Source organism: Littorina saxatilis, linkage group LG6 (assembly GCF_037325665.1).
Source record: "Littorina saxatilis isolate snail1 linkage group LG6, US_GU_Lsax_2.0, whole genome shotgun sequence".
NCBI lineage: Eukaryota > Metazoa > Mollusca > Gastropoda > Littorinimorpha > Littorinidae > Littorina > Littorina saxatilis.
In genome coordinates, this window is record NC_090250.1 from 37209938 (window position 1) to 37232437 (window position 22500).

Genomic DNA, 22500 nt, shown 5'->3' on the forward strand with positions numbered 1-22500 from the left:
AAAAAAAGAAAAGAAAAAAAAAAGAAAAAAAAATGAGTCGAGTGTTGAGCAATGAAAGGAAAGACAAAGTAAAATGTTTATATGACAGGCTGACTCACACAGGTTCTTTTCGTAACAGCCGTAGAACTGTTCTACTGTGCACATTGGATACGACGAGTTTTCTGAAACAGTAAATTGCATATGGGATATCATAAGAACAGTTTTCTGAAACAGTCAATTACATGTTGGATAAGAACAGTTTTCTGAAACAGTCAATTACATGTTGGAAAAAAACAGTTTTCTGAAACAGTCAATTACATGTTGGATAAGAACAGTTTTCTGAAACAGTCAATTACATATGATATGGGATAAGAACAGTTTTCTGAAACAGTCAATTGCATGTGGGATAAGTTTTTTCTGAAACACTACTACATGTGGGATGACATTTTTTTCAGAAACAGTATATTGCATACGGGATAAGAACAGTTTTCTGAAACAGTAAATTACATATGAGTTAAGAACAGTTTTCTGAAACAGTCAGTAACATGATTGTGGAATAAGAACAGTTTTCTGAAACAGTAAATTGCACATGGGATAAGTTTGTTCTAAAACACAGCTACATATGGTATGACAAATTTTTCAAAAACGGTCAATTGCATACGGGATAAGAACAGTTTTCTCCACAACTCATAGCAGATGTACCGGTACTTGTGGAATAAGACCAGGGAGGGTTTTTTCATACTTCAGCAGAATGATGTGCATACTTGAAAGAATATATTCTGAAACAGCCACAATTAAGGCAATTGTGTATTATATATAAGACAACGCGAATTTTGGGAAGCTGTCAGACGTCAAGCAGTATTCTTGGTAGGTTTTTTTCTTCTTCTTTTTTTGTTGTTGCTTTTTTTTTTGGGGGGGTGTTATTGTACTTCTTTTTTTTAACAAACTAATAAAAACAAAAGTGCATGTGGGACAAGAAGAACTTGTGCAAATGTGCAAATGGGTCACCTGAGTTAAGCACCCCCCTGCATCCACACATTTCCTCCACTGCATCCACAGTGCACTCCAAGTTGCACGCTGCGTAGGAATACTGGTCCGTCAGTCTCAGTTGCCCTGGATACTCGGGGTCAGAGGGGTCATTTATGTCCACGCACGCCTCGTCTCCATACGCCTTGTAGGGCTTGGGTAAGAAGGTGTACTACAAAAATAGAACAGACACTGTGGTTTAGTGGCGCGTCATGTTGAGTGTTATTGGTCTTTAAGTCCGGCTGTAGTTTTGATGTGCGTGTGTGTGTCTGAGGGGGGGAGGTTGTAAGTGTTCGGTTGTGTGTGTGTGTGTGTGTGTGTGTGTATGTGTGTGTATGTGCGTGCGTGCGTGCGTGCGTGTGCGTGTGTGTGTGTGTGTGCGTGCGTGTGTGTGTGTGGGTGTGTGTGTTTGCAAGTGTGTTTATGTCTGTGTCTGAGTGAGTGAGTGTGTGGTGTGTGTATGTGTGTCTGTGTGTGTCTGTGTGTGTGTGTGTGTGTGTGTGTGTGTGTGTCTCTCTCTCTCTCTCTCTCTCTCTCTCTCTCTCTCTCTCTCTCTCTCTCTCTCTCTCTCTCTCTCTCTCTCTACCCCTCTCTCTTGCTTTCTCTCCCCCTCTCTCACTGACTCTCATTATATTTCAGTTATAGTTTTCATTCTTGCAAAAGCGCTTTAAACGCATGCAGGTTTCTTTATTTAGCAAACCCCGTCCTTTTTAGGTTCGTTTTACAGTCTGCACTTTGTGCTTATTCAAAACAGGCCTGAATAGATAATGCACAAAAAGCGCAATAAAATAATGATGCAATAAGGTTAGCACGGTTGAAGGTTAAAACATTGGCTCTGCTCAGATATTTAGATCATGTTGTTTCGGAGTCAGAGGGAGCAGTAAGGAACATTCGGGATGAAGAGTTCTGTTCATGGCGTTTTTCATGCCTGTGTCTTTTTTCATCTTTTTTTTTCTTTTTTTGTCTCTCGCTTTTGTCAGGCTTTATTGGCTTTTTTGTGTGTGGAAACACAGAAGGTCCGAATACAATTCTAGCTCGCCCCAGATCATGAGCATTCAGTCCTATTGCCGTATAGTCCTGCCTTCCCATTGCCAATGTACCTATTGATGTGCATATGCTAAAATAAGACAGCAACAGAATCGAATTACTGTAATAATTAGGGTTCCAAGTCGTGCGCTCTGATGCAAGCTAACCTGTTCTCATAGTAAGGGTAAAATGTCAGTGACAGTTAGGCTAAGTGCAAGACTTTTTTTCTTGTTGTGCATGTGGTCACTGTTACAGACGGACATCTAATAGTATGTATTGTAAAATATAGGGCCTCTTGCTTTTTAGTACAACCAGCTGCCACAATCTCAGCATAATAGTTGCCATAATACGTATCACGTAAGCACTGATGTTATCACCAAGAATCAGTCCTCAGACAACGAAAACAACCCGTTGTAAATTACCATTTAACTTACAGCAATCTCACTGCCTCCCCTGGATATCATTTTCTCAGTGTTTGACTGGTTGTTTTAACTTGTGTGCCATGATTTTTTTCTCCGATAGTTTGATTATGTTTTTCCAACAGCCAAGGAATCAATCAGATGCCAAAAGAGATGATTGGCTTGTTTTAATAATAATAATAATAATGGACATTTATTAATCGCCGTTTCTCACAAGAGCTCACGGCGATTTACATATTAATTTCTGCCGTGTGAGATGGAATTTTTTACACAATATATCACGCATTCACATCGGCCAGCAAACCTCAAGCCTATTAGGGCGAGCATTCACCTTTCACGGCCTTTATTCCAAGTCACACGGGTATTTGGTGGACATTTTTAGCTATGCCTTTTCAATTTTGCCAGGAAAGACCCTTTTGTCAATCGTGGGATCTTTAACGTGCACACCCCAATGTAGTGTACACGAAGGGACCTCGGTTTTTCGTCTCATCCGAAAGACTAGCACTTGAACCCACCACCTAGGTTAGGAAAGGGGGGAGAAAATTGCGGCCTGACCCAGGCCTGAACACGCAACCTCTCGATTCCGAGCGCAAGTGCGTTACCACTCGGCCACCCAGTCCATATATGCTTGGTTGCGGTTCCTATCATTTAACACAGGTGCGCGCCAATGTTTTAAAGTTTTCGTTACTTCAGAATACCGAATGGCCTACATATTCCTCCAATGTTGGCAAAAAACATGTCAACCCTTCTTCTGGGTGTTAAAATAATAATAATAATAATAATAATAATAATAATAATAATAATAATAATAATAATAATAATAATAATAATAATAATAATAATAATTGTCAGTAAGTACTGGTGTCACATGACTGATGTGAACCAGTTGATTGGCTAATGGCGATGCGCTAAAACTGTTAGCGCACTCTTGGAGTGCGCTAACTTTTCCACAGAGCGTATTCTTGCGCCCTTTGCCTAAGCAAGACTGTGCTCTCATCCTCAGAATTAATGAATGACATGTAGCTTATATTCTCCACAATACCAAATGACCATAAATTCCCTGCTTCTCAATTAAAGCAGAAGTGGGTTTTTTTCTGACAGATTGCATGTGCCTGTGCCAGTGCCAGTGATCTAAAAAAATAGAAGCCGCTGTGTTTCATCTAATTTTCGCCGACTTGCATAGATTCTTCTCATATGCCGTGTTAGTGGCATGTAGCTTATCATCCACATTACCAAATGATGAGTTAGTATACAATTCCCAGCGGCTAACAGAAAACACAAGTGTTATTCCGATAACGTACCAGCTAGACCAGTTTGGAAGACTGACTCGATCGACTCTGTAGCAGACAACACAGAAATTTATACGACTACATCAGTTCAGTAAATGAATGGTTTCAGAATTATTATTTCAAAGCAAGAACAATCGTAATCGAAAACGTGTAAGGTTCAGAACGTTCTTACCATATATAAGATTTATTAGCAGCCTGCCTCATGCGTACAGACTCAGTGCAGACTGCAGTCGTTCCATTGCCCAGGTTCAGGTTGGCAACTATCAGGTAGCCTAGCAGACGACATTAACCCCGCTCAGCAAATTAACATGTTGGGCAAATGTGAACGAAAAAACGATGGGGATATAATACGTGTAGGGTTCAGAGCATTCTTACCGTTCATATTTAGTATCAGACTCCCCGATGAGTGAAGATAGAACACGAGAAATATGCCACATTTGTTTTGAAAATGTGCGAACCGTCGAGTCCCGCTTTGAGTCAATTCAAGGGGAGTCACTCCGCATAGTCAATCCGTCGAAGCTCGACTGGAGGTTTCGAATCGCAAATAATGAAAAGCCTTTCTCCGAGTTCAAATGAGGTCTCTCTGAAAGATCATCACTGTTCAGATTAACGCTACACTGGAATTTACCAACAGAAATTAAAATGCGTGTGACGAAAGCACGACACACTTGAGACACCCCACACAAAAGTAGATCTTTACTGTGCACGACCTGACCACACAGTTATGCCTATTCAAATGCGCATTGCAAAATGTGCGTTTGGAATCTTCTTTTTTCTATGGCGGTACTGACAATATCGTTATTGAAACAATCCCAGTGCACTAAGGGATTTATAGAGCAAATCTCGAAAATAATTATTGAACTCAGCGCTATGCGCTTCGTTCAATAATGAATTTTCTCGATTTGCTCTATAAATCCCTTAGTGCACTGGGATGTCTCAATAACTTAAATAATAATAATAATAATAATAATACGAGAATTTATATCGCGCACATATCTCACCACAAGGCGACTCAAGGCGAACAGTACGAAATATGAGAGAGCCCTGAAATGCAGCCGCTCGGCGCAGAAGGGACAGCATTCTATATTTCGGGGGAAGTATGCTGGGTATTTTCGTGTTTCTATAACCCACCGAACTCTGAGATGGATTACAGGATCTTTTCCGTGCGTACTTGGTCTTGTGCTTGCGTGCACACACGAAGGGGGTTAAGTCCCTAGCAGGTCTGCACATAAGTTGACCTGGGAGATCGGAAAAATCTCCACTTTTGGGCGGCAGCGACCGGGATTCGAACACACGACCTTCCGATTAGGAGGCCAACGTCTTACCACCACGCCACTGCGCCCGTGTTAAGTGTTAATACTTAATGCTGCGAACTTCTTGCCAAATGAGAAAAAATAAATTCCACTGGCTCATATTCACTTTGTTCCCATTTCTGCTCCTTTATCATGGGTACCCGCAAGCATTTTGTTATCTCAGATTACTGTGACGTAAAAGCAGGTCACAAACATTTCTAGTGGGATGGAAAGTGTTATTGCTCACCTGTGCATTGGCAGTAAAACCTATAAAGCGCATACAATTCTGTGTTAATCCTTGGCACTGATCTCAGTGATTTCAGCGACAAGATCGATCGACGCCTTCATGTATTACTCAGAGAGAGTTCATTGCCTTCGGCCAGCATGGTCTCGGCAACTGTTAAGGGTTGACTTGCGCAAGGCGGACTCATTTAATTGCTGCACTCGACAATAATCAACCCATAAGTCCATGATTTACCTTCTCCAGAAGATTATGCCATTTGAACATTTCTGAAATTCAGTAGTTTAGACATTGCGGATGAGAAAATTCAATTTCAAAATTGTTTTACTTCTGCTCTTGTGCAAATTTTGTGTTATTTCAATAACAGACATGTTCTGAAGATTTCTTTTTTTTCTTCTTCCAACTGGCTCGATTTAATTGCTTTTCTATTGATATGCACTTCCATTCATGGTCGTTGTCAGTAGGATTCGTTTTGACAAAATATCATACGAGTCTCAGTTGGAAGACCTTCAACAAAATTCATTTCGAAGACTACTCTTTCCACATTTCGTCATCTGAAAGTATGAAGGTGTTGACAAACTTGTCGACAAAATGTTGCGTTAAAGATTTTTTAAATGGACACCGCAAAAGAGAATGACCAAAGGGACAGCAACTTTAACGGAATCAGCATCACAAAACACAAGGGAGTGACACCGTTACATTTTTACACACTAAACCACTCACACAGTGTTGCTGAACTGATCTGATGACAGTATTCAGGGCAGAGACTATTGAATGCCAAAACTCACCGCCAGGTTCTCATTGGCCCAAATGTTACCGGTATTGTTAAGAGAGTCAATCCAGTGCAGAAATTAGTGTAGGTTTGGTCATTTACCGGTAGATTTTAACCGGTAAAAAGTTTGTTTTGACGTTCCATAAGAGACGGTCAGTGAAAGAAAAAGGGACGGATATCGTGTTGCCACTGTTCCCGTTCTGCGGCAGCAAAGCCACCGTGTTTGTTCTGTAGCGAGTCTGCAATTACCGCTTCATTGTTTAATTGAGTGCTGTGTTGGTTCAGCTCAGACGGGGAATCTCTCTTCGTAATCAAAACCCAGAGCGCGACTGACAAACAATAATCAATGCGACTGCCATTGTTTTGTGAACCAGCGATAGTGTTTCTCTGCAAAGCAATATTGGCAGACAATACTGCAATAAGCAATCTGGTATTGGCCAACACTCTCATTTAGGTGTTAAAAGCTGGGTTTGTTTACGACAAGCTAAAGCCACGAAGTGCAGGGTTTGCTTGTAATATTGTGTATTGGTTGAAAGTGGTTAGCAACTAGACGCTTGCGTGTGCGCGCACACACACACACACATACCCACGCACGCACGCACATACGTACACGCACGCACACACGCACGCACGCACACTCTCACACGCACACACACACACAAACACACAAGCACACTCACACAAACATTCCCACACATATACACCCCTTACCCCCTCCCCCCCCCCAACCCATATACCTGTAAAGGTCTGGTTCCAACGTAGGTGGACACGCCAGGAGAGAGAAGAATACCTGAGCTTTGCAGGTCGGGCAGGTGTCCAGGCTCATGCACGAACAGCTGCACACAGAACCGTCAATACGTTACGGATACCGCTGTTGTAGTGCAAATGATCGGGTTCATGTCGTGCTGAATTCGCGCAATTGGCAGCGATTTGTCGAATCTATGTTGGAACTTCTACAAAGAATTTGCCAATTTCGCGAAATCGGCACCCAATTTCGCGGAACCGGCACCCAATTTCGTGAAATCGGCGCCCAATTTCGCGGAACCGGCAAGCGATTACGTGTAATCAGCATTTTGCCTGTTCCGCTAAAACGGCATAATAAATTGTGTGTGTGTGTGTGTGTGTGTGTGTGTGTGTGTGTGTGTATGTGTGTCTGTGTGTGTCTATGTGTGTGTGTGTTCGTGCGTGCGTGCGTGCGTGCGTGTGTGTGTGTCTGTGTCTCTGTCTGTCTGTCTGTCTGTCTGTGTGTCTGTGTGTCTGTGTGTCTGTCTGTTTCTGTGTGTCTGCGTGTCTGTGTGCGTCTGTGTGTGTCGTTGTTTGCGCGCGCTAAGGCCATCCTTTGACTTCAAAAAATACCTTTCTCCTCAATCATGTTATGCCGTGTTCATACTTGCCTGATAACAAATGTACATCTGTACACCTCGTGGTTCAACTAATTTTGTAGTTATATTTGATTGACTTTACCTGCGAGCTTACGTGGCGCGAAATGCTGCCAGACTTTTAAGACACCTTTACGACACCTTCACTGTCATAATTATGATAACTACCGTGTATCCGACTCGGCTTTTACATAAGATAAGAGCATCCTGTAGCTAATAGACACATTGCAAAAATCAGCAGCCTGTATTATTTTCGCAGAATGTAAATACCTCACAATCTGTCAAGGCTTTACCGTGGGACAAGAACACCCTTTTATATAGACACATAAAATGATTTTTAAAAAAACAGCCTCGCTGCTTTGCATAGTATCCGGAATTTTTTGATTTTTTTTCCTCCAATTTTTGTGTGAAATCAATTTCGTATCTGAGGACTATTAGTTAATATTATGCCAATCAGCGAAAAATCAATTCTGACCAAAAATTCGTGCATGCATTTAACAGGAAAGCTGTTGATTGTTGCCATGTTGTATAAGTGGAAGGAAGTTCGTGTCCCACTCACAAGCTCAGACCGATATGAGGTACTTAACATTCTGAGAAATTAATTTAGACCAAAAAAACTCCTCTTCAAAGGGAACAGGCAGGTCTTTGGTCTTTGGTCTTTTTGCAATGTGTCTATGTGGACAAATTCTCTTGTCCCACATATAAAGTCAAGATAAATATGAAGTAGTTTACATAGACGGAGTGGAGCGTACGTATATTTAAAAGATGACAGTGCTTCGTGCAACTGACGTGAACTCGCAGGTAAAGTAATTCCTAATGCCAAAAATCACGTTAAGGTAAATGAATGATGAGTTATACAAACGTACTCCCTTTTTTTGGAATCCAGTAAGTATCGTACGAGATATGAAGCTCATCTGTGTCTGATGGGAATGAACCCTGATTTGTGAGAGTAATATACGTGGTAAAATATTAAATACCAACGTTTCTTGAAACTTTTCAGAAGTGGCAAATAATCGCAAAATAAATATCCCAAAGATCACGATAAAAAAGAAGAAAAACATACCAATAAAGACGTATTTAGTATATAATATGGTTGATTGTTGTTGTGTGTGTTGTTTCGCTCTATGATTTTAATACCGCGAATAGTTTCATATCTTAAATCAGGAATTCCTGATTTCGGGATGCGTGAAATTCCATCATTTTTGACACGTGCATGGCATGTACAGCGCTTATCTCACTCCATTGTATCATACTCCATTGTATCATACCTTTCGCCAGACGTTCACATCAAGAGGGTTCCACTCCAGCGAATCTTTACGTACCTTGACGCCAGCGGCAACAGAATCACTCATGACGTAGCCGTCTTGATGTACGTTGAGATAAACACGTATCCCGCTCTCCGGCCCTCCATAGCGCATAGACTTCAGGCTGCTGTGTTCTGTATCAAGCGAGGCGCATCTGTGACGTCAAGGATTACGTCATTGACGTTTGGCATAAAGTCAAAATAAAGATGCGATTTAAAAATTTAAAAAAATTAAAAAATGTATACTGCTTATATACAAACATTGAAAAAAACGTATACTGCTTATATGCAAACAAAGGGTACAAGATGTAATGTGTGTCGAATCCTGAGAGTTTTTGTTTCAAATTTTGGTTTTTCTAAAAAGATACCGCGACTTTATTTATAACTGAAAACTAAGCTCGTGTAACTCACCGGGCAGACACACGACACTTGAGTGTACCTGAATCTTACTTTCCATTGAATCTAAAATACTTTTCACCGACCCACCAAGACCTACTTTGTTCTGGAGGTCTGGACAAAGGTGAAAATGCCGCCGCAGTCGTCCAACCGGATACCGTTGATGTGGCAACCCACAAGGAACTCCTTAATTCCAATCCACGAAGCGTTGACCACTGTGTCTATGGGAGTGTCTAGGGCCTTTCGAACTTCAGGGTCACTCGCATTCGGTGAGTCGAAACCGAACACAATGTAAGCTTTTATGTTTCTGAACGTTGTATTGTCTATGGCAATCTGAAACAATAAGAGTTGGATGCTAGAGAAAATTGGAGAGGAGGAGGAGAATAGGGGAGAGGTATACAAGGATGAGAAAGAGGGGAGAGAGAGAGAGAGCGAGGAAGAGAGTGAGAGAGTGTGAGAGAGAGAGGAAGAGAGAGAGAGAGGAGAAGAGAGAGTGAGAGAGAGAGAGAGTGTGAGAGAGAGAGGAAGAGAGAGAGAGTGTGTGAGAGAGAGGAAGAGAGAGAGAGGAAGAGAGAGAGAGTGAGAGAGATAGAGGAAGAGAGATAGAGAGAGAGAGGAAGAGAGATAGAGAGAGAGAGAGAAAAAGAAAGAGAGAGGAAGAGATAGAGAGAGAGGAAGAGAGAGAGAGAGAGGAAGAGATAAAGAGAGGAAGAGAGAGAGAGAGAGAGAGAGAGAGAGAGAGAGAGAGAGAGAGAGAGAGAGAGAGAGAGAGAGAGAGAGAGAGAGAGAGAGAGAGAGAGAGAGAGAGAGAGAGAACAAACTGCACTCCTAATTTCAGCAAAATCGACCCATAAGTACAAGAGATCTCATCTAAGTCTAGCAGACAGACAGACAGACAGACCGACAGAGGGATGAAAACAATACACCACCGTATATAGCCTACGGAGGTGCTAAAAGAAAAGGTCGAGTTTTAAAGAGAAAGAAGGAGGGTTGGAAAGGATGGAGGAGAGCAACATCGGACACAGACAGTCGAAATAGGAGAGGAGGTGGGTGGACATTAGCAGATTGCCGAACAGACGAAAAGAGAACTTTTTTTTGTTTGTTTAAAAGATCCTGCTGAATTGTCAACAAACTTTAACTTTACAAAAGCTGCAGTTTTTTTCTCAGGAATTGGCTAAAATATGAAGCGAGCTTTTCTTCTGGCCGATGTGGCCGCAGGGGAAATACATCTGGACTGTACAATTAATGACCTTGCTGACGTCGACTTCGTTGAGGTTGCACAGCGTGACCCCCGGAAACGGAAGTTCCTCTTTGACCGTGACCTTGGTGAGGGTGTTGACGGGATACTGGTCGTAGGCTTGCAGCATGCTGAACAGCGTGTAGACCATGGCACCCAGCATCCCCGTCACGGACAGGGCCCACACCACCCTGCAATCACAGCGCTCAACTATTGTACAGCTACCTTACTTCCCGCGTAAACCATTTTGCAAAACCACCACAGATCTGTTGACTTTTTGTACAGGGGTATACGAGTATATTTTTACCTAGACATATATCACCTTAAACACCATTTTAGGGGGTCATCTTACACACATCCCCACGACCGATTGCAAACACAGTTAATGTGGCAACAAATATTCACGCATCAGCGTTGGTTGTCCGTGTGGATTTTCACAAACAATGCATGAAAAGTTCTGATAATTAAAAAGGTTCCCATTCGAGCGAATAGTGTGTCCTACCATTGATCGCTTTCCCAATCTGTTCCGTTGTTGTGCGAGTGACCTGATTTGTTGTTGCAACTACCGTCCTTTTATCATTAAAAAAAATGTAGACATCGCTAGGTAACGTCCCAGTGACATCAAAAAGATAGGTCAAGAAGGCATTGTGATATGAGCACGTTATGACGAATCTCTCATAATACGGACTCTCTCATTTTAGCGTTTAATTATTTTTTATTTGCATTACTTTATGGTTCCATCGCTGGAAAATCCGGGTCGCTTCCTCCTCGTGGAAAGCTTGCAGCAACAGAGTCGCGATACCCAGGGGAGATATGCATGAGTGACGTCTAAACGTTTAGGCGGCGTGCAAACAGCGAGTGCCGCCAACCGCGAGATACACGGTATGCACGGGTGGCGACTACACGCTTGTACCACCGAAACTGGCGACTAAATTTAGACGTGCTCCGGAGGTCGTCTAAATGGTTTACACGCCGACTTCAGTGAACAGAATGGCCATTTTCATGGTTTTCCGCCATCAAAGTCGACGAATTTTTTCGCCGTAATCGTTTTTAGACAGAACCCAATAGTTGGAAGTGCTGGACTAAAAATATTTTTTTGTTGCGAGATTCACTTCCCTTGTCATATTATTTTAGAACCAACACCGATAAGATTAGCGAAGACATCTTTGATTCGTTTCAGAGCAAAGTAGCACTGACCCATATTTCCCTGGTGCCGTTTTTGACTCTCAGCTTTTACGCGACAGGCACCCTCTTGCTCGTTTCATCTTTTGCGCCTCCATTTCTCCACGCTCTCCGTCCCACTGACCCATATTTCACTGCTCTCCGTCTCTGAATAGTCGAACTCCCCGTGCGAGGAAGCGGGAGGATGTTATCGAATGACCCTAGCGCATGCGCAAAGGAAGGAATTCCTCGTTATAAAAATAGATTGATTGGTGACCTTGCTTTACACGGCAACTTGAAAGTCGGCGGTCTGGTCGTCACCCGTGCATACCGACTGAGCGCCTGCGGTAGGCGGCGACTTTCAAGTCATGACTTCGCTGAAGTCGGCGTGTACTTTCGACGTCACTCATACATGGTGTGTGTGTGTGTGTGTGTGTTTAGGTGTGATCAGCCACCTGCACGTATGGCAGAATGACCGAGGTCTTTCACGTGCCACAGTGGCGACACGGGGGTTGAACATGGATACCGTATTTGAGTTTGCACATAAAGTTGACCCGTGTCCGTCTCGGCCCGGATTCGAACCCGTGACCCTCGGATCACAAGATTACAAAGAATCCCTCATTTTAAGGTCGTGTTATAAGGATGTTTTTGTTAACGGGTCTACTCACGAAGAAGATCTCATTCTAGGGTCCAGTGATGAAGAATCATTTTAGGGTGGAGCGGCTTTAATGATTGTAGGATCTCCCGTTCTCTTGTTCAAATATTATTGGAAGTGAGCAAATAGAAACGTGTTCATGAAAGCGTCAGCAGGTTTTTTTTCCTCAGGATTGAGTCTTCAGCTAGTGCACTGTGTATAGGCGAGGTTTACTTGTTCGACTGGTTGCTTCCTTGGTTAGTTTTTTATATTTAGTCAAGTTTTGACTAAATATTTTAACATCGAGGGGGAATCGAAACGAGGGTCATGGTGTATGTGCGTGTGTGTGTGTGTGTGTCTGTGTGTGTGTGTGTGTGTGTAGAGCGATTCAGACTAAACTACTGGACCGATCTTTATGAAATTTGACATGAGAGTTCCTGGGTATGAAATCCCCATACGTTTTTTTCATTTTTTTTATAAATGTCTTTGATGACGTCATATCCGGCTTTTCGTGAAAGTTGAGGCGGCACTGTCACGCCCTCATTTTTCAACCAAATTGGTTGAAATTTTGGTCAAGTAATCTTCGACGAAGCCCGGACTTCGGTATTGCATTTCAGCTTGGTGGCTTAAAAATTAATTAATGACTTTGGTCATTAAAAATCTGAAAATTGTAAAAAAAAATAAAAATTTATAAAACGATCCAAATTTACGTTTATCTTATTCTCCATCATTTGCTGATTCCAAAAACATATAAATATGTTATATTCGGATTAAAAACAAGCTCTGAAAATTAAATATATAAAAATTATTATCAAAATTAAATTGTCCAAATCAATTTAAAAACACTTTCATCTTATTCCTTGTCGGTTCCTGATTCCAAAAACATATAGATATGATATGTTTGGATTAAAAACACGCTCAGAAAGTTAAAACGAAGAGAGGTACAGAAAAGCGTGCTATCCTTCTTAGCGCAACTACTACCCCGCTCTTCTTGTCAATTTCACTGCCTTTGCCATGAGCGGTGGACTGACGATGCTACGAGTATACGGTCTTGCTGAAAAATGGCATTGCGTTCAGTTTCATTCTGTGAGTTCGACAGCTACTTGACTAAATGTTGTATTTTCGCCTTACGCGACTTGTTATGATTGGTTTACTGACTTGTCGGCCAGCCTGTTAATCTGTGTGTGTGTGTTTGCGTTCATATGTGCGCACTGTGTGTGTGTGTGTGTGTGTGTGTGTGTGTGTGTGTGTGTGTGTCTCTCTCTCTCACTCTCTCCCCCTCCTTCTCTCTCTCTCTCTTTCTCCTCCCTTTCTATCTCTCTCTCTCTCTCTCTCTCTCTCTCTCTCTCTCTCTCTCTCTCTCTCTCTCTCTCTCTCTCTCTCTCTCTCTCTCTCTCTCTCTCTCTCTCTCTCTCTCTCTCTCTCTCTCTCTCGTACTTTCTTTTTCTTGTGTCGGTTAACGATTGTCCTTTTTTATTGTCTCCAACTTTATGTCTTAGTTTTAGCCTCAGCTTAATGCTCTGAATAATAAACGACAGTTTGGAGTACTTTTTCAATTGGCCAAACTATTCACAGATGAGTTGTTCCTGTTTTTTACAAATAGCACAAGTACTAGGTGGTCTGGTTTGCATTTGCATAGAGCAACATTATTGAGAATCATAAACAAACGATAGGATTGGCCAAACACAAAGTCGTGATACAAGCAGGCGGTCGCGGTTAGTTCTACATAGCACAAAACCAAACAATCATTTTCTATTTCGCAAAGTCATTTGCGACATAATCGTTCAACCTGTTCGATAACTACAATAAGAAAGCTGATTATGCGTTTTGTGTGTGAGTGTGAAAGTCTGCTGCAGCACTTAAGCCCAAAAGAATGACTAATGGTTTGTACCGACAGGTTAATCGAACCAGCTAATGACTGCTTTGCTCACAACGTTTGTAAACTTCTGAGAAAACAAGACTCCCCTGACAAAAATTGATTAACGTGGTTATTGCCAAAAACGAGAGATCAACCTGATTAAGCAACTGGAACACAAAGAAGCAAGAATGTAGAGGGGGGGATAACAACACATAATGGTGACGTTCTTTTCTTTTTTAAGGAAATGCCATGAAAAAAAGTCTGCCTCGATCATAGATCAAGAAGGACTGAACTATGGCAAGATGAAGAGAAAGGATGTTGCTCTCTGTTTCCTTCACATTATTATTATTACAAGGCAATCAAACAAACAAACGAACCTAAATCTGAAAAAATAACACTAATACGAAATTAAAAACAAAACAAAAACACAAAACACAAAGTCTGAATTTGAATTTAAACTCATTCAGAAACACAGTCATTTGAGCCTGGGCAACTCTGGTCTTAAATAGATTTGGGATGCCACCTTAGTTATTACACTCTTTTTACCATTCTTTGAATTCTTTGTCTCAGATATTTTAAGAAACTCTTTATCAGAACCATCAATGTCGTTGCTGTGACAACAATAAAGTAAAATAAAAAGTAAATAAAACATTTTTTTAAATTATTAAAAAAACTCAGTACAGACTGCCACACACTCCCATAAAACATCTTCTTCTCAACAGGTCCAACAGGTAGTAATGCTTATTCTGGAATGATATCCGAAATTTTATGCATGTAGAAACTGCGAATGAAAAGAGTTTTTAAACACGTCAAAATTAGGGGGAGCGGGGAGGGGGGGGGGTTAAAAAAAACCATTCACCACAAAATGTAAGGCGGATCCACATTGCATCTTCCAAACAAAGAAACAAACAATTGAATGCCAAGCAACTCTAGTTTACCCCCGAAATTAATTAAGGAAAAAACAAACAATTTTACATACAAAGTCGCGTCAAGCGATATCAAAACATTTTGGTGAGCTGTCTGCCTGAAACCAAAAGATTGAATCTGACAACCTGGGATCAGTCGTCGTCAAATCTTGAATAAATGTAATAAAAAGCAGTGTTTAAATATATACCAGTCTTGTTATGTCCACCATTATGACTTTGAGTGTATTTTTGTACTTACTCGGGCCACATAATAAATTATATACGTTGGCTTGCGTACGTGCGTAGAGTTTTTTGTTTCTCTTTTTATGGCCGTATTATGGTTCAACTCAGTAAAAATCTTTTCTCCTTTTTTTTTTAAATACCTGCCAACAGGAACAATCCATGTCATTGGAACTATCTCTCGACATTTCTTTTCCTGTAAATTTGAGTGTTAAAGAAATTAAACTTTTTAAAACAGAAAAATAACGGCTGCAAGGAACATTCAGCACAGAAACACACCAGGGACCAGTACAAGCTGAATAATATGGAAAGCCGTTTGGCTCATAACCTATACGCGCGTAATAAATAATTCATACGCGCGTAATAAATAATTCATACGCGCGTAAGAAATGATTCATACGCGCGTACTAAATCATTAATACGCGCGTAATGATTGATTCATACACGTGTAATAAATAATTCATACACGTGTAAGAAATGATTAAATACACGTGTAATAAATATTTCATGCGCGTGTAAGAAATGATTAAATACACGTGTAATAAATATTTCATGCACGTGTAAGAAATGGTTAAATACACGTGCAGGAAATAGTTTATACGCGTGTAAGAAATGATTAAATACACGTGTAGGAAAAGATTTAAATACACGTGTATTTTAATCATTAGATACACCTGTAATAAATTAAAACTTGAATCGGAAAATATACGACTTGCAAAGCAACAACTCTCGTCTATTCTACTTCCGGTTCGCGCGCGATTGATCTCTCAAAATGGCGACGCCGCTAGAGGATATTTTTTTGGATCAGACCCGCCGAAAGGTGAACCATTGCATCAATTTGTTGCAAACCTTCTAAAGTGACATTGACGTTTGCCGCTTCCGCCATCTTGAGCTGTAAGCGTGCAAGCGAGGCGATGAAGACGCATAGAGTGTTTTTTCATGTGGATTCCCAGTCCGAGTTTTTAAGTCGCTTAACCACGTGACTCCTGCATTTTTAACGCTTGTATGAAATATTTATTACACGCGTATTTATTCATTTCTTACACGTGTTTGAAAAATGTATTACACGTGTATTTAATCATGTCTTGTCGCTGCCCTACACGCCACCAGGCGTGAAAGGCAGTAAGTAAGTAAGTTAATCATGTCTTACACGTGTAAGAAATGATTAAATACACGTGTAAAACATTGTTCATACACGTGTAAGAAATGATTAAATACGCGCGTAATAAATAATTCATACGCGCGTAATAAATAATTCATACGCGCGTAAGAAATGATTCATACGCGCGTACTAAATAATTAATACGCGCGTAATGATTGATTCATACACGTGTAATAAATAATTCATACACGTGTAAAAAAATGATTAAATACACGTGTAATAAATAATTACACGTGTATTTAAACATTTCTTACACGCGCATGAAATGTTAATTACACGTGTATTTAATCATTTCTTACACGAGTATGAAATATTTATTACACGTGTATTTAATCATTATGCTATTCCATAGCATAAGAAAAAAGATAAATTACACGTGCAATAAGAAATGAATACACGTGTATTAATCATTTATTACGCGTGTATTTATGTTTTATTACACGTGTAATGGTTATGAGCCAAACGGCTTTCCATAGAATAAAGACACTGACCGAGTAAAAGTCCCCCTGGACGTCGACGCGACATGAGCACAGCCATGTGCGCTGGTCTCGTTGGCGAATTGGTGCAGGCGGGAGGCATCCAGGTTCCAATATCGCTCATCTTTTTCACTCACATCGGGGCCCAGGGGGTCCGGTGGAAACACTTTCTCTGATCGTCCAAAATCGAAGGGTTCTGGAAACTTCTTCTCGTCTGTTAGAGTGGTGTCCGCCTTTAAATCCATCGGCATCTTGCGAAGAGTTTATTTTGCTTTCAGGGTTTCTTCGGAGAGACTGCAACAACGTGCTACACAATATCCAGATCTACGGTTTCATTCGCATGCCCATGTTAAATTATATGGAAATATATTGAATCACTGAGACATTCAGACAGAAATCCAAGCTTTGGTAACAAGACAAATCAACAGTCGCACAAATGAAAAGAAACAAAACATAAGAAAGTAAAGGACGCCGAACAGGTGACAAAACCAAAACAAATGTCCCTGTTTTGATCACATTTCAGGCAAAAGCCAAACATATTTTTGATAAATGAAAGGAAAGAAAAAACAAGGAAACTAACGAAAGAACAGATGACCAAACACACGAAATTTGACCATCCAAACGAACAACCAACCAACCAACCAAACAAACAATAAACATATAACAAAGCCGACCAAAGAAACAAACAAATAAACTAATACAAGCAATACCAACCTCCAGAAAAATCTTCACAGTTGTACAAAGTCCACAGCAACCCATGCACTTCAGTCGGGCAATCCCAAACTTACGGGTACACCCATCAAGCCACCCGATTTGTACCCGACTTTGCTGACACGGCCAGCCTGTCGCCTTTCACCCAAGGCTAAACGAGCGAACCGTTATCGTACCCGTGTTTCAATTCTCACGGGGAGATTCGCGGTTTGGTGAATGATTGGCAAATCGCAGAGTATTGATCGAGAAAAAATCACAGCATTACAGAATACAGAATACTGAATCTTTAATTGTCCAAGGTTTGGAATTTGTCTTGACATTGCGGTTAAAAAACATTCACTCCACTCATGTACACCAACACACGCATCGATAAAAACTGATCAACGACATCCATTTACATTACTGTCAATGCTGTATGATGTCAAAGAATGTCGCTGCTTTGCCCGCCCAAAACGGGTTGCAGCGCGATTAAAACTAAGACGAGCATTGGAAGCATGATGGGTTGATGAGAAAAGGCATACAGGCTTACGTCAAAACAGGACTGTAGCGTAATATACATAGCTATAGTTTTTATCTGTCATAGAAAAGACAGAAACAAGCAAAGAGAAAAAGAACAGAGCAGAACAGGAAAAAGAAAGTTGAATTCCCAAAACAGAAAGACTACTAACGTAACTAAATTCAGAACGAAACAAGTCGCGTAAGGCGAAATTACTACATCTAGTCAAGCTGTGGAACTCACAGAATGAAACTGAACGCACTGCATTTTTTCACAATGACCGTAGTCCGCCGCTCGTACAAAAGGCAGTGAAACTGACGAGCCTGTTTAGCGCAGTAGCGGTTGCGCTGTGCTGCATAGCACGCTTTTCTGTACCTCTCTTCGCTTTAACTTTCTGAGCGTGTTTTTAATCCAAACATATCATATCGATATGTTTTTGGAATCAGGAACCGACAAGGTATAAGATGAAATTGTTTTTAAATCGATTTCGGAAATTTAATTTTGATCATAATTTTTATATTTTTAATTTTCAGAGCTTGTTTTTAATCCGAATATAACATATCTATATGTTTTTGGAATAAAAAAATAATGAAGAATAAGATGAACGTAATTTTGGATCGTTTTATAAACAAATAATTTTAATTACAATTTTCGGATTTTTAATGATCAAAGTCATTAATTAATTTTAAGCCTTCAAGCTGAAATGCAATACCAAAGTCCGGCCTTCGTCGAAGATTGCTTGGCCAAAATTTCAATCAAATTTATTGAAAAATGAGGGTGTGACAATGCCGCCTCAACTTTTACAAAAAGCCGGATATGACGTCATCAAAAGAATTTATCGAAAAAATAAAAAAATTCCGGGGATATCATTCCCAGAAACTGTCATGTAAAATTTCATAAAGATCGGTCCAGTAGTTTAGTCTGAATCGCTCTACACACACACACGCACAGACAGACAGACAGACAGACACACACACACACACACACACACACACACACACACACACACACACACACACACACACACACATACACCACGACCCTCGTCTCGATTCCCCCTCTATGTTAAAACATTTAGTCAAAACTTGACTAAATATAACAAGTTACATTTACGTACGAGTGAGTATGTAACGTTTTGTTTTGTCAAAAAGAAAGTTGAAAAATATAGGTTGCCTAGTTTGGCTTCGTGCCCTGTGGGTCTTAAATCCAAACACAAATAGACTGCCAACGTTCCAAAACTCAGAATCCAAAAACAAGAAAGGGATGTTGTTGGAACGTTTAATTATTGACAAAACAAAACGTTACGTTCACAAATATACCGACCCAGCAGTATTTTAAGTGCACAGACATACACACATTACACTAAACGTATCTTTTACAAATAAACATGTATTTTTAAAAAAACATGTTATCTTGAGAGAAAAATTCAAGATAAGTTTTGTGTAATAAGTGTTTATCTGTGCACTTAAAAGACCGCTGGGTCGATATATTTGTGAACGTATTGTTTTGTTTTGTCAATAATTACACGTTCCAACAACATACCTTTCTTGTTTTTTTGATTCTGTGGGTCTTGTTTTCAAGACACACCATCAACATGATGATGGTGCATCCTACCTGTTCCAAAAACGAGTCTCTTTAAAGGTACCTTCTATCCCGATTAGACTATTTTGTAAATTACAGCAGATCCATCCAGGCTTTTGCATTGCATAAGATCATCCTTCCATTTCGACACATTGTCTACAGCAAACTCTACAGCAGCTTTCTGTGCGGGACGTGTTGTTTGTGGGTGGGTTTTTTTTCCTCTTATTTGCTCTTCTTCTTTTCTTTTTACATTTAGTCAAGTTTTGACTAAATGTTTTAACGTAGAGGGGGGAATCGAGACGAGGGTGTGGTGTATGTGTGTGTGTCTGTCTGTCTGTGCGTGTGTGTGTGTGTAGAGCGATTCAGACTAAACTACTGGACCGATCTTTATGAAATTTGACATGAGAGCTCCTGGGAATAATATCCCCGGACATTTTTTTCTTTTTTTCGATAAATGTCTTTGATGACGTCATATCCGGCTTTTTGTGTGTCACACCCTCATTTTTCAATCAAATTGATTGAAATTTTGGCCAAGCAATCTTCGACGAAGGCCGGACTTCGGTATTGCATTTCTGTTTGGTGGCTTAAAAATTAATTAATGACTTTGGTCATTAAAAATCTGACAATTGTAAAAAAAAAACCATTTTTATAAAACGATCCAAATTTACGTTCATCTTATTTTTCATCATTTTCTGATTCCAAAAACATATAAATATGTTATATTTGGATTAAAAACAAGCTCTGAAAATTAAAAATATAAAAATTATGATTAAAATTAAATTTCCGAAATCGTTTTAAAAGCTATTTCATCTTATTCCTTGTCGGTTCCTGATTCCAAAAACATATAGATATGATATGTTTGGATTAAAAACACGCTCAGAAAGTTAAAACGAAGAGAGGTACAGTAAAGCGTGCTATGAAGCACAGCGCAACCGCTGCCGCGCCAAACAGGCTCGTCACTTTAACTGCCTTTTGCACTAGCGGCGGACTACGTTCAGTTTCATTCTGTGAGTTCCACAGCTTGACTAAATGTAGTAATTTCGCCTTACGCGACTGTTTTTTTTTTCTTTTTTTTTTTTCTTAATACATTTCTTGACTGTCACCAATGTCAATCTGCAAACAAAATAATTCAGCAAATACATCCCACTCTGCAAAAAGACGCATCAAATCTATTGATTTTTCTGTATGTTCAAGTTGAAATTGGAGGACATACGCTCGTACGCTTTATGATAATCTTAATGAAGCAAATATTTACCTGTGTGTGCTCTATCATCCGATCAGACAAACAGCATCAGAGTCCGTTTGCACTTAAAACATCATGTGCTACTGTTATAATTGTTGTTTTTGTTCGCTTGTTTGCAGGCGGGTGGCAACAAATTCGATCATGTCGCATGGGGACGATCTACTTTCATATTGCTGTTACATGGTTATTGTCCATATCTGAAGATGTGCATATTCTCACTTATGATTAGTTCACTTACCTGCAACATGATGTAGTGTGTGTGTGTGTGTGTGTGTGTGGGTGTTTATATGTGTGTGTGTGTCTGTATATATATATGTGTGTGTGTCTTTTTATATATATGTGTGTGTGTGTGTGTGTGTGTGTGTGTGTGTGTGTGTGTGTGTGTGTGTGTGTGTGTTTATGTGTGTGTGCGTGCGTGCGTGCGTGCGAGCGTGCGAGCGTGCGTGCGATCGAGCGTGCGTGAGTTTGTAATCATCACTATCAGTTGTCATGAATTGGACGGTCCTTCAAGACTCATCACATACAGCACTGACTGCAGAAGACTCCTCATCACATACAGCACTGACTGCAGAAGACTCCTCATCACATACAGCACTGACTGCAGAAGACTCCTCATCACATACAGCACTGACTGCAGAAGACTCCTCATCACATACAGCACTGACTGCAGAAGACTCCTCATCACATACAGCACTGACTGCAGAAGACTGTATCTCGATTATTGGATTTAAAAATATTCCATTCATTCAAGCATCACTAGTCATGACAATTATGCATTTTGTTCTTCTCACTTTGATAATCTATCCTTTTTTTAGCATCTCCCCTGGGATTACAATATCAGTTAGACAATCTGCGTGCAATGGCCTTGAGAACTGGACTGCTGTGCACAAAAAAGCAGACAAAATGGTTGGAGCCAGCCGCGGGGTCAGATTGCAAAGATAAAATTGGGAAAACGTTTACATATTGATAGGCTTCCATTTAAAACTTCGAGGTCGTGTTCGGTGATTTGACGCCCGGCCAAAGCTTTACACAATAAAGCCTGACGGAGCAGAGCGACTTTGGGAGGGTCTCAATTTCCGATCATTACCGAGACGTTTCAAATGGCAGCCTTTGTGTTATTTTCAATCAGTCGCCGAACACTTTCCTGCACACTTTTACAATTCATGCAAACGCAACTGACAAGGCGGAAAAGTCTCTGTTCTGTTCGCATAATCTTATCACTGGCAGTGAAGGGATCAAGTCCCAAGAAATGTATTGCCGTGTCATTTTGAACAATTCAACAACAGCGAAAAACCGCTACACGCAAACCCACAGTCAAATTATCGACTATACCAGATTGTTGTTGTTGTTGATGTTCTCGTTGTTGTTGTTGGAGGTGGTGGTGGTTGTTGTTGTTGGCGGTGGTGGTGGTGGTGGTAGTGGTGTATGCGTGCGTGAGTGCGTGAGTGTGTGTGTGTGTGTGTGTGTGTGTGTGTGTGTGTGTGTGTGTGTGTGTATCTGCGTGCCTGCGTGTGTGTTTGCCTTCATGATCAGGCCCAGCCGGGTGTTGTTTGATTGTTTATTGACACTGTAATCTGCTCGGATTACTATAGTCTTTGTTTCATGATCTTGATTGCCTGATTAATCAATAAACAAGTCGCGTAAGGCGAAATTACTACATTTAGTCAAGCTGTC

At 40.6% G+C, this 22500-nt stretch overlaps 1 protein-coding gene across 1 annotated transcript in view; it reads right to left on the reverse strand.

The window, feature by feature from the left end:
* Nucleotides 1-17133, reverse strand: part of LOC138969137 (acid-sensing ion channel 1C-like) — a 20803-nt gene extending 3670 nt beyond the window's left edge. Inside the window, exons 1-7 of the mRNA XM_070341855.1 lie at nucleotides 16811-17133; nucleotides 10373-10550; nucleotides 9223-9455; nucleotides 8746-8881; nucleotides 6782-6880; nucleotides 988-1177; nucleotides 99-161 (exon numbers count right to left, since the gene is read on the reverse strand). Coding sequence (XP_070197956.1) covers nucleotides 99-161; nucleotides 988-1177; nucleotides 6782-6880; nucleotides 8746-8881; nucleotides 9223-9455; nucleotides 10373-10550; nucleotides 16811-17046 — 1135 coding nt within the window. The 5' untranslated portion in view covers nucleotides 17047-17133. The remainder of the gene's footprint in view (nucleotides 1-98; nucleotides 162-987; nucleotides 1178-6781; nucleotides 6881-8745; nucleotides 8882-9222; nucleotides 9456-10372; nucleotides 10551-16810) is intronic.
* Nucleotides 17134-22500: the final 5367 nt, after the last annotated feature.